The sequence below is a fragment of the Zosterops lateralis genome, assembly GCF_965231275.1.
Source record: "Zosterops lateralis genome assembly, chromosome: 16".
Taxonomy (NCBI): domain Eukaryota; kingdom Metazoa; phylum Chordata; class Aves; order Passeriformes; family Zosteropidae; genus Zosterops; species Zosterops lateralis.
Genome location: NC_139776.1, coordinates 231,913 through 244,677, shown reverse-complemented (window position 1 = coordinate 244,677; position 12,765 = coordinate 231,913). Strand labels below are relative to the sequence as shown.

The window sequence follows — 12,765 nt, the reverse complement described above, 5'->3', positions numbered from 1 at the left end:
AAGGTATTTTTTACCTTTTCTTTAAATTCCCTCTCCCCCCGCCCCACCAAAGATTCATTAGCTTTACCTGCTTCAGAAACAGCAGGAGATTGTACTTGAAAACCTTGTCTACTCAGTTTCTCAAGTTTCAAAAGAAACCTGCTAAGGATAATATTTTGAAGGTTATGAATAAAGTTTCTCTGAAATGGAGAGTCCTCCTGGAACATGACTACAGTGAAGAGAGGAAGATGTGGAAAGCACAGGAATTAATTCACTGGTTTTTATTTTTGAGGTCCTTTGGTTTGCCCTGCAGGTATACAGTTTAGCTTCTTAATTCCTTGGGTTTGGGGTGGTTTGTTTGTTGGTTGGTTTGGGCGGGTTTTTTGTTTGTTTATTTTTGGATTTTTTAAGGAGTGGAAAAAGAGGCAATGAGGAGTAAAGCTTTTTGAGGCTTGCTTTTATATTTCAGTTCACAACCTCGGAGCAAGAAAGCTTTTTATTCAATTCATTACCCAGGCCTTCTTCCTGTGTTTTTTTCTCTCTTTTCTCTTTTGTGTAATCTTGAAGGCAAAAATTGTACTCTTCTACTCCACATCATAGCTTCCATCTGTTTTTTTCTGCTGCTGGTTTCACATCTCCTTTGCCACTTCTTTATCCATTGTTATTCCCCCTGTATTTTGCTCCGTTGCAAAAGATGATTCTTTTGGGGATCAGTCTTTCTGCACTGTAGTGTGTTCTCTGGGGTGGTGGCGTTTGTGGCTGGGATCTATAGAGACTTGTGCTCCTGCTGACACCTTTGGCAATGTGCTAGTCCCGTGCAGGCAGGAGGGAGCAGTGTGGTGCAGGTTCTCTTGAACAAGTTGCAAGTGAAAAATAGGAGATGGAAAAGGTGCATCTTCCCCCTAATTGTTTGTTTGGTTTCAGCCTTGGTTGTCAGTTGTAAAACTTTTAACTTTGGCACTGTAAAAAGGTTAACCAACTTTGTTAGGTGCTGTACTTGAAAGAATAGAGAGGCCGAGCTCAAGGGAAGTTCAGTCTTTGGTTGTAACAGCCAGGGCTTTGACTGTCATGCACAGGCCTGCTGTCACTTTGTTATCAATTATATAGCACGGGAGGACAGAGGGTGGGTTTTCTTCCTACAAGGGAAGCCATTGAGGCAATAGGTATTACAAGTATCTTGTGTTCTACATTAACCTGTCTCACAACTTAAAACCTGCCAGTGTCCTGAACAGCAACACATGTTCTTGTTATGTAGCCGCTACACCCTCCCACAACTTGAGTTCCCAATCTCCGTATATTCTCCTGTAGCATAATGTGGGAAATGGGGCAAGAAGGGCAGTTTATGTAAGCAAACTAATTCAGTTGATGAATCAATCTTTAGAAAAGTCACTGTAAGGTACATCTGACTGTGGTGTTTCTGTTATGCCTTCTTGCTATGTTTCTGCTTTCTCTACCCCTAGCTTTCTTTGGAAAGTACCTTAATGAATACAATGGCTCCTATGTGCCTCCTGGTTGGAAAGAGTGGGTTGGATTACTTAAAAATTCTCGATTTTACAACTACACACTCTGTAGAAATGGCGTGAAGGAGAAGCATGGATATGACTACTCCAGGGTAGGTCCTGTTGATTTATTTCTATTAACATTTGGACACGACCACAAGAAAGCTGCACTTCATGATTTCAGTCTCTCTTTGTACCTGAAAGCAGCTATGTGTAACATTATCTACAACCAGTAACGGTAGTGTTGGGACACTGTTACTATACATTCTGGGAGGGTTATGTTACTGAAAACTTCTATTAACACTGGAAACAAGTAAAATATTCTTAGACTGTTGAATATTGGGAGCTGAAGATGTGAATGTAGACTTAAATGCTTCATGTTAACTACTTCTGTGCTCTCTATGATAATTATTGTGGCAGTGGAGTTACACAAACATTAATGAGGTAAGAATCCATTTCCTTCCAGCTAGACCTACCCTTTTAGTTTAAGGAACTTCTTTCACAGTGATGATATTATGTAGTATTCACAACATCTTAGTACAATTTATGTTAATTCTGAATGAATGGAGTATTTAACTGTTACATTTGTATTTCTGTGCATACAAATGAATATGTATTTTAATATCCTTTCAAGGATGTGATGTTATATCCTGACCAAACTTACAAAAATGCTTCATAGTCATTGTCAAATGCAGGGGTGTTTTTTCCTCATCTAACATGTTACAGATCAATACCTGTTTACAGTAAGGAATAAAAAGTGTTCCTTTCCAAAGGAACCAGCTTTAGTGAAGTCCTAAAGTAGGCAGAAGTGACTCTGAAGTATATGATGGTAACTAAATCTGCCCGTAAACTGCTCTAGTTTTAGTGTATAACTAAGAAAGTTGATATTCTCTGGAGTGATTTGTAATGTATATTTGTTTAACGTGTGTTTTGTTCACTTTCTCTTATTGATCGCAAATCCTGCCTTCCTATTTGTGTTTCATTAGCATAGTGTTCACAGGCAGTTTCTCCTTTAAAAGGTTGATGTCATGGGTTTCCTGTCTGTGATTTCCGCTTTCCTTTGCCCTATTTGCCTTTTATAATTGGATGTACTTTGTGCTGAGAGGTAAAACTTCAGTCTTCTGGGGTTACCTTTTCCATCACCAGCTGCTAAGGGGAAAGGGCAAACTGCTGTACAGAATTATTTGTCTTCTATTTTCCTTCTGATCTTTGAAGAATGACAGAGCTGATCTTTACAGCTGTGTACTGAAACGGTATGGATGATGGAAATATAACTTGTGTGGAACAGTGTCAGTCGAGTGATTTCACAGGCACTGTTCTCCATCTCCATTGTACCAAGGAGCCAATGGGGAGCTTTACGTTCCAATACCTTTAGCTCTGTTTTGTGTATGCAAGACTTGAAAATGTTTGTTTTCACTTGTTTTAGCTTTGCTTACAGAGTTTTGTAATAAATAAAAAAATAAAAGCTTTTTATAATCTTCATATTCTTGCATAATAAACAGCTATGGTATAAAACAGCATGCAGAACAACTGCGCTGGTTGATGCTAACACTGAAGTTCAAATGAGCAAACAGAAGCTGAAATGGAAGACTTTTTTCTTTCCTGCCATTTTTGTTACTGGAAACATGATTTTCCAGCAATGACCAATATAATCAGATGGGGTTTTTTTTAGTCTTGTCTATTAACGTCGTTTATGTTAATTATGTATCGGTGGAAAATGAGAAAAAAAACCCAATTCACTGATTTGTCTGTCCTCTAAAGTAACTGCTAAACTCCTATGACAATGAAATTCTTTCAGATTTTCATACAGGATATATTCTACTTTAATTTTTCTTTTCCAGTTTCTGTCAACATTTTTTAGATTAATTTTGAATTTGTACAACTCCGACCTCTACAATATGGATCTTTAAAAAATCCCTTAAGAAATCAGTTAGGTTAAATGTTTTTATTTGATATTTTGGCCTGGTAGATCATGGGTTCGCAGTGATTTTCACTTTCACCATGTGGAAACCTGTATCTTTAAAATGCAATTGGAAAACTGTACTTTTTTAAAGACTAAATCAAAGATGAGTTGTGTGCTTAAAGTGATTGACCAGCTTAGAAAAGCAGCAGGATTTAGGTTAACGGCAGCATGTTTTTGAGAGCACTTAAGTATTCTCTCTCAACTATGAATATTGTCTCAGGGATTGAAAGCATGTTCAGAAATCAGTTTTGCATTGGCACATTTTCCCTTCCCTTGCATACTTTTATGAGTGGAAGTCCTTCATTTAATGCCTATTTAGAGTGGAAATGCCGTCCCAGTAACAGTCGTAATCATGGCAGGTTCGTGACAGTCGTGCCTTGTGTTGGGACCAGTGTGTAAAATGATAAATGGAGACTTTGCCAGCCTTGTTTTGGGATAGACAAATAACTTGGGGGAAGTAAATATAGTCCATGGAAAAGGCTTCCTTTGAATGACAAGCTGACTTCTCTGACCGAGGATGTTAACAGAAGTGAAGAGGAGCAAGTGTCTTAACTAGGGATAGAAAGCTGTCTGCAAAAGGAAATGCAATCCAGTCTGTATCACACCTTGTACTTGTTGGCTTGACCAGAGGCAGATGTTATGTCTGATTTTACATTCTGCTGCGATGTGACAATTATTTGGGGTTTTCTTAAGGTGTAGTGTCATATCCTATTCATGTTTGAGGGATATTTATATTTGTAGTGTTTCCTAGGAAGCACTTATGGGAGAGCATGGCTTGTCATTAAAAATCCTGTCTTCAATACCTATAGCTCTTGCAGATATCATAAGAATGATAATATTTCGTAGAAAATGTACAGATAGTCCAACTCTTCTACAAGAAGATTTTTAAATTCTCAACAATATATGTGATAGAGCTATATCTCTATCACATTGTCACTGTAATATTGAATGAAGTCTTTGGTTCAGTTAGCCCACCATCTTCTCATGTCAGTGATTTCTGGTTCAGAAGGAGGTTAAAAAAAAAAAAAGAACATCAAGCCATTCAGATTTTCAAAGTAGTTTTATGATATAAGGTTGGACTATACACCTTGAAGATCCTGACACAGATAATTTTTTTTAAATTCATACCTGATTGTTGCATTTAGTATTGTGTTTTTCATAATGTAGTTACCCACTTTAGGAAGAAAGGGTACTGATCTCCATTAGTGCCATTCAGTTCTGAGAAAAAAACTAGAAGCTGTTGGTCTTTTTATTTCTAGACATTGAAGAAAGAATTATTTGGTTCTAGTTTTTGAGTTTTTAACGTCTGTAACTTAATTCCTCCTTGTACCATTCTAAGTGAAGTAGTTTCTTTTTTCCTATTTCTTATGATACCTTAGATCTCTCCTTCCTATTGCCCCCCCAGTCTGAAATTCCTTTTCAAGTGTCTCATTATACTTTTGCTTCTACTTGCAGGATTATCTGACTGATCTGATTACCAATGACAGTATTACCTTCTTTAGAATATCAAAGAAGATGTATCCTCACAGGCCCGTACTGATGGTTATAAGCCATGCTGCTCCTCATGGTCCTGAAGATTCAGCCCCTCAGTACTCACAACTCTTTCCTAATGCCTCAGAACACATGTAAGGAAAAAACAAAACCTTTGATTGATTTTCAGGTTCTGGAATATGGAAGTTCTGGGTACCTCAGGGGGAACAATGTTTTCTTTATTGTACTCTTCGCATAACTTTGTCACGAATATATAAGAAGAGTTTCCAGATATTTTTTTTTTTTTTTAATCTCTTCAGACTGATACAAGTGTCTTGAGAATGGCTGCAATCCAGAATTGTAGCTCATTGAGATAAATGAAAAGATTCACATTGAATTCATTGGACATTGTTACAGACTATTTGGGAAGTAAAGCACTTTTTATTCTGAGCAGGGTGATCAAAATCTGGTTCTTGGATTATAATCTCTTCAGGGGAAGAAACTCTATCTCCCTGTCCTTACTTACAAACTATAGTACACCATACGTATTACTCCTGTCTCATGTACGGAAAGAACGGAAGTACAGGCCTGCAGCACCAAATTACATAGGCTATTTCTGGATGAGCTGGTGTGTCTGTACATGGTGTAATGTCTTGAACAGATCCCAAAAGCAGTATCACCTGGTTCCTGAAGGAACATGTTCGTAAGTTCCATGTTGGGATGTTTCTTGTTCATAGCACAGAGACATTTTGAATGCACAGCTCTTAATGCTGGATTAGAGGCAGCTCCTCACATGGAGGTAAAATGAAGGCTTCTCCCAAATCACCTCTTGATGCAATTGAAAACATTCCTACAGTTCTAATTACTGGCTTCATGCTTTCCTTGATGTTCAACATCTGTAACTTTCTTCCTATGTGTTTCCCCCTCCCTTTTTAAGGGGAATTCTGTTTTACTTTGGGTGTGTGGAAGAGCTGGGAACTGGTGGAAATTGTCAGTTGGTGGCCGAAGCTTCTCAGGCCTAGTCCAAGGTCCAGTGAAAGCCATTTGCTATCTTTTTTGTTTTATTTAAAATAGAGTCTGAGAGAAAAAGCTTATTTTATTCTATTGTCTGGTTACTATGTAACTTAGAATTATATATTTCGTTATTTTCTGCTGTGTCCAAGAGAACCTGTGGCACAGATCTACAGCAGTGAAGTGTTTCTTGTTTGTTGGCCAATTTACGCTCTTTAATTGTCTTTGAAATGAAAATTAGAGAAATGCCCAATGAACAACTTCTCATGGCTTATATGTGGTGTTTACCTTAGTTTTATTAGGTTCCTTTGGAAGGCATTTGGATCTCGGAGACAATAATCATGCAGCATTCTGTAGCAATTTACTTCCTATGAATGAAAAAGAGTAGAAGGATTGAAGCAATGGAAAATACAGGCGATATACATCTATTTTTCTTTTGCTAGTACTTTAAATTTCATTGTTCACACTAATTAGGTTTATCTTTCTAATTATAAAGTAATTATACTTTTTTGTTTAAATGACTTTTCTTACAATGATAGTTACACAGGAAGTATCATTTTGTGAAAATAAATTTTGTTTGTAAAAAAAGAAGTTATCCTGGTAGATTAAGGAACCATGTTTTTCTTTTGGATATGAACATAAAATAGGACTTCATGTATGTCTCACGTGAAGAAATTGACAGTTGTCTTCTAAACAATTTTTCCAGCACTGCATAATGACAGTAACAATAATAATGATAATAATAATAGTAATCTGCCGCAGTTTTCATTGGCCTGGGTTTAGGAGTAAATGTGAAAATGCAGAATGCGTACATAGTGAGGGAATGGTGCAAATTAGTTCTCTACTTTACATTTTTCCCCTTGTTCCCAAATTCCAAGGAATCTCAGTGACAGATAAATCTGTCGATGATAAAGGGTTGCAGGCAGTCCTTGCTGTTTCATTGTCATGTGGATATTGTAAGGAAGGCTCAGAATGCAGGTGGAACAGTTATAAATTGCCCTAAAGCAGTAAGCAGTACCCTGAACAAAGTCTTTGCCTGTTCCCCCAAAGCAGAAGGCAGTACACCATGGGGTACGACCCTCCACCTTTTCCTGTGGCAGCACTGGTGAAGTCTCTAAGTGGATTCTGTGGAAAAGAAAAGCCAAGGGAAAGTGGGATGGTAGTGCTTGGCATTGACTGAGGTACATACTGCATCATGTGGCGTTGCTAGTAATAGCTAAAAGCCAGTGGCATGGATTTTAGTCAGGGTGCTGCTTTGCTTCTGAGCTCTGGTATGGACTTCAGCTAATTAATGCTGCTGTTCTCTCGATTCTGTACCGTGTTCTGGCTGGTGTGATCATTCTGCCCTATACTGCAGACTCTCTCCATCTCATTCTGTAGAGCTCCTTTCCATGTGCATCTGCAGTCTTGTCTTTTTTGAAAATTATTCACAGAGCAAATAGTCAAATGCAATCTGTCTGGGGCTTCCCCTTCAGGTTCATTCTAAGTAGTTGTCTCAGCTAGCTTCTAGGAATGTTAATTTTTGTATTTTTCCCATAAGAGAGACAAATCTGTTAAGGATTTAAAGGGTTACATTTGTAGTAATCAGAGAAAATTGTGGGCTTTGGTTGGATTAAATAGTGGGAGGTTTCAAATCAGCCAGGAAATCACGAAGTAAGCGGAAAAGGAATTTGCAAAGCATTTTTGATTCATCCTGGACATCACATAGCAACAGTTTCCATAAATGTCAGCATTTTCAAAGAAGCAATGTCATTATTTCAACCACAATAATGTTCTGAAAATCAAGAGACAATTAACAATACAGAGAGAATAGGCACCAGCCCTTTCCTCTCTGTATGAAGAAGCCTCCCCTTGCCACCTATGCACATTTTCCCAGATAGCATCTGATAGAGGTTTTCAGCATAAAACATTTTGCTGTCAGATTATTCATTTAATATTTATATTAAATCTCATAAGACTGTCATGTTCAAAGATACATTAGATATGCAGTATTTTGATAAGAAGTTTCAACTTACATTATTTTTTAGCTTAGTAACTTACCTTGCTGCTCTGTTGCCTATAGAAAACCAAAAATAGGAATTTCCCAAATAGGAATTTATCAGGAAATTCTGTGTTGCTAAAAGGTAAATAAAGAAATATTTGATATTTTTTCCTGTCTTATTGTGTCACTCTCTTGGCTTGTGCATTGCATAGATTGAGTATACTGCTTTGAATGAAAAAAGGAACCCCAACCAAATTACCTAGGAAAAGTAATTTTTAATGGTTTAGACTCTGCACATGAGGCAATTGAGCCACGATGTGAAGAAATTGTAAAACATGGTCTTCAACCTGAAGTAATAAGGAATATAATATGTAAGAATAGTATTTCTTGCAAATGTAAGCTTTAATAATAGCTTTTAGTGAGTTAGTGATGCAGAGAGTTGACATTCCTGGTGGTAAAATAAATCTTTTATTTAGGTTCAGCTAAACTAAAGTAATATAATTATGCATAGAAAAGTGATTGCTGGGACTTCCAACCATGTGAAACTATGGACAATATTTTTCCTCATCACTTTAATGATGTCCTAGGACTATGAGAACTTGGAGGAACAGTGAGATTCCAGGGGGGCATTGAGACAGGTTCTTGGGATTTTGCAGGGACTTCCTGCCAAGGAGTTGGTTGCTGGAATGAGTCTTCGAAATACAGCCCTATTTCCTCATCCCAGTTTTCTTCACAGGTCTTTAAAATCCAGCTGTGTGATCACTTCTGCTGCTCATGCAGTTGGATACTAGTAGGCAGAGTGCCTGTGCTCCTCTAGTGCATAGGTGTGAAAATATTCAAGTAACCAGTCTTGCTGAACTCCAAAAAGCTGTTAAAGAATATGGTAGAACCTTTACAGCAAGTTATATAGTTATTTTTAAACAGCTTGCACGAGACACAGCATTTTGTGCTAATGTGGGTAGAATGAAAACAAAGCAATTGCAGGAGTAGAGCTCTGTACTACATGCTTCATCCTGATCATACTCATGGAGTTTAGAGTTCTGAGGCTGTCCCTTGGCCTTAAATGTACCCTTGTTAGTCTGAAATCACTGGAAACATAAGGCCTGTTTAATCTTTTCATAGATTTTATTCCTGCCCGAGTGGCTTTCATTTTCCCATGTTTCATAACATGAAAATAAAAGACATTTCAAAAGGGATCTTAATATTTTCTCGTGCACCTCAGATAGTACTTCCTATAGTGTTGATCAAATAGAAATTAATATTCATTACTATGACTTTTTTCTACTTGGCTAAAACGTTGTGGTTTTCTCTCTGTTTCTTAGTACTCCCAGTTATAATTATGCTCCAAACCCAGACAAGCACTGGATAATGAGGTATACTGGTCCCATGAAACCCATACACATGGAGTTCACTAACATGCTACAGAGAAAGCGCCTTCAAACACTCATGTCTGTGGATGACTCTATGGAGATGGTAAGATTAATAGGCACTTCTGTTTTGGTTTGGTTTTTGGCTAAACAGGTGCTTGTTTCTTGAGTTAAGCTCCACCTTGTCCTTCATATGAAGATAAGGGAGAAAGGAGGAGGAGGACTGGATCAGTTTTTTAATAGTGTGTAATCCTCTCACCTCTGATCATTTTGTCTCTTTATTCAATGTGTAAGGTTCCTCCTCTGCTGAAGACAGGTGTACACTGAGTTGGGTGGTATGAACAAGCTGACTTTTTGCCACAGAACCACTACTGATACAGGGAAAGAGAAAGGGATTGCCTGAAAAACTGCATATCATAAATCCTAAAAATGTATCCTCTTATAAAGAAAAAGTCATCCTTCAACCCGTTGGAAATAACTACCTAAATGTGTGTCTATTTTGATCCTGTAATGCTGAGCTTCTGAGAGAAGAAAACAACAGCAGCAAAAAGGGATGATACAGGAGTCCTAACTGGAATGACCCCGGCATAAACACATCCCAGGGGGTTAAATACTGGAAGTAAATAAATAAGTAGATAGGTACTTTTAAAATTGTCTACATCATGTAAAAATGAGATTTCTTAATGCAAACTATGTGTCTTCAACAGAATGTCTGGATTCACTAAAAGCTACACTGAAAAAGAATGGTTTTGCAGATTTAAAGGTGTTGCAGTTTTTCTGCTTATTTCTTGGCATTCTTATTCAAAACAGGTAGAACATAAAATTAGAGGAGTCCTCTAAGGCAAAAAATGAGATTACTTAGATGGCATTGCATAAGCTTGTTACTAATGTGTTATAATTACTGGTTCAGGCAAATATAATCTCTGCTTCATGTTAATAAAGTGTTTAGATGGATCAGATACCAGCATTAGGGGAAATCAGTGATTTTACTACACAATTTGGATTTTTTGTTTACTAGAAGGGTTTCACTCTGGGTGATTCACTGCAGGCAAAATCAGTTAGGTTGGTTTTTAGTTCTAAATACTAAGTTAGCCCGATCTTTTTCTATTGAATTATATGTGTTAATAATCTTTCAAAATTAAAAAGAAATAACAAAAAACCTCTCACACTCAAAAAAAGCAAAACAAAAAAAGAACAATCCCCCCCCCAAAAATGAAGCCAAAAACGCCAAAACAAAAACTAAAAAAAGCCAAACGAGCAAACAAAACAACCTGAATAAATTCCCAAACCAACACAACAACAGTTTTTCTCCTGTGCTGATGTTTTGCACTTGTGTGAGTCACCACTTTGGTGGTATCCCACCACCTTCTCACCTTTCTCAAGCAGAATGTCACATAAAAATTGATCTTTGATGCTCAAGCTGGTACATTTCACGTAGTTTCTTATGTAAATCTGTAGAAGCATTCACATTTAAATCTCCTCACAATTCTCCACAGTGAGAGAGTATGACTGAGCAATTTTTATCTGGAAGATATTTTGCAAATATTCTGCGTAATGGGGAGTCGTTTGTCTGAAGGCAAGGTTGTTGAGTGCTGCCTGAATATGTGTGAAATTCAAAGGGCTGTCATTTTATAAAAACTGCTTGCTGCAAGAAAAAGATAAAAGTGGAGAGAAAATTTCAAAATGACACCTTGAAACTTTTATCTCTGTTACTGTATGTATTTAGTACTGTCATGACAGCTCTCATGCAAAATACTGAACCCAAACATTTTTGAAATGGCATGCTAACGTGTTTTACCTTAAAACAGAAATTTGTATTGTAATAGCCACAGTATTCAGTTAGTAAAATTAAGATTATGTGATTATGTATTATTCGGAGTGGTTCATTGTGATAACTCAATGCCATCCTTAGCCGTTGTTATTTGTATGTTACACATAGGCAGAAAGTGATATCCAGTATTCCACATGTAGAGCTACTCAGTGGAATAAATTTCATATTTTCTTTTGTTTTGTTTTTTTTTTTTTTTTTCAGATTTACAATATGTTGGCTGAAATGGGAGAACTGGAAAACACGTATCTAATATACACCGCAGACCATGGCTATCATATTGGGCAGTTTGGGCTGGTGAAAGGAAAGTCCATGCCATATGAGTTTGATATCAGAGTTCCTTTCTATGTCCGAGGACCCAATGTGGAAGCTGGGTCCTTGTAAGTTCTTTGCTTTTGTGTGTCCTGAAAACTTCATGTTCACATCTCTAGTTGTATTGACCTGGCAGCCAAATGGAGGCACAAAGTTCTGCCCATGCTGCTTATCTTTGGCCGAAAAATGTCTCCTCAGAAAGCAGAACTGATAGCACAGGATGGTATAACAAACTCAAGGCTATTGCCTTTTTCCTTGCATGGGCATGGAGTACAAGCCACTGCACTTTTGTGGATATAGTTGAAAAATCACTTTGAATTTTGTCCAATCTAGGAAACACATTCTTTTGAGGAGTGCAAATTATACACCTGTCACTTTAAATTTAAAAAAATGTACTGTGTAATGTAGATAATCATTTTTATAAAGACCAGTTTATACAGTATCATCCACAAAATGTTCTTTTGGGCTCATTCTTTGAGACGACATGGTTAGAGCTGTTTGCTGGATGCACATAAGCATGCAGAGTATAACTGTTAATTAAAATGGTAGCTTTGATCAGCTAAAAAATTAAGTAAATACACTTTCTAAGCAATTATTTCAGATAGCAAATATTTGCACTTAGGTAATGATTTTGGACAGAGTGCCATAAATTGCTGCCCAATATTTATATCAGTGTGCATGTTTTAGCATAATGAACACACGCAGTCTTCCACACATGATTTTTTCTTTACCCCAGAGGACTGGATCTAGTGTGTAATGTGAAAGCAAATAGTTATTAAAAGCATCTCATTCCATATACTGTCTAAATCCACTGATTCACATTATCTGAAGGCTGAAAAATGTTAAATTCTATAGATTTTGCACTGTGTTTCTGATTTATTTTCAGCAGTTCTGCATGTGAAAAAACCAATATTCTCTAAAGAGCAGGGAGGGATTACTCACTTGGGGTGAAACATATTACCTCAGCACTGACAGAGTGTTGTCTGCAGCAGCCCAGAATTTCAAATGAGCTGGAATAGCCTTCTAAAAACCTGCCCTCTTTTCCTTTGACTGTAGTTTTTTGTCTTCCTGGAGAGTCAATGCTAACGTGGCCCAAGTGACTGAGCTGGTGCTTCTGCAACAAACTAGAGACCAGCCACATTGTGTCTACTGTAGTTCAAGGATCTTTACACCCTGATATCCATAAAAGCTCTGAAACCTTCCCACTGATTTTTCTTTTTCAAAGACTTCTGAAGATGAAAACATGTTTCTGCTAGAATCGAAATAGCCTGACAGAATCTTAACAGAAGAGAGCCTGTCACAGTTGAGTAAATAGCAAGAACAGGATAAAACACCTTGGAGAGGGAATACATCAG

At 37.3% G+C, this 12,765-nt stretch overlaps 1 protein-coding gene across 3 annotated transcripts in view; it reads left to right on the top strand.

The window, feature by feature from the left end:
- Positions 1-12,765, top strand: part of SULF2 (sulfatase 2) — a 76,764-nt gene that overhangs the window by 37,591 nt on the left and 26,408 nt on the right. For all 3 annotated transcript variants that reach the window (XM_083873228.1, XM_083873229.1, XM_083873230.1), the window contains exons 4-7: positions 1,440-1,591; positions 4,897-5,066; positions 9,226-9,376; positions 11,303-11,478. In XM_083873228.1, coding sequence (XP_083729354.1) covers positions 1,440-1,591; positions 4,897-5,066; positions 9,226-9,376; positions 11,303-11,478 — 649 coding nt within the window. The remainder of the gene's footprint in view (positions 1-1,439; positions 1,592-4,896; positions 5,067-9,225; positions 9,377-11,302; positions 11,479-12,765) is intronic.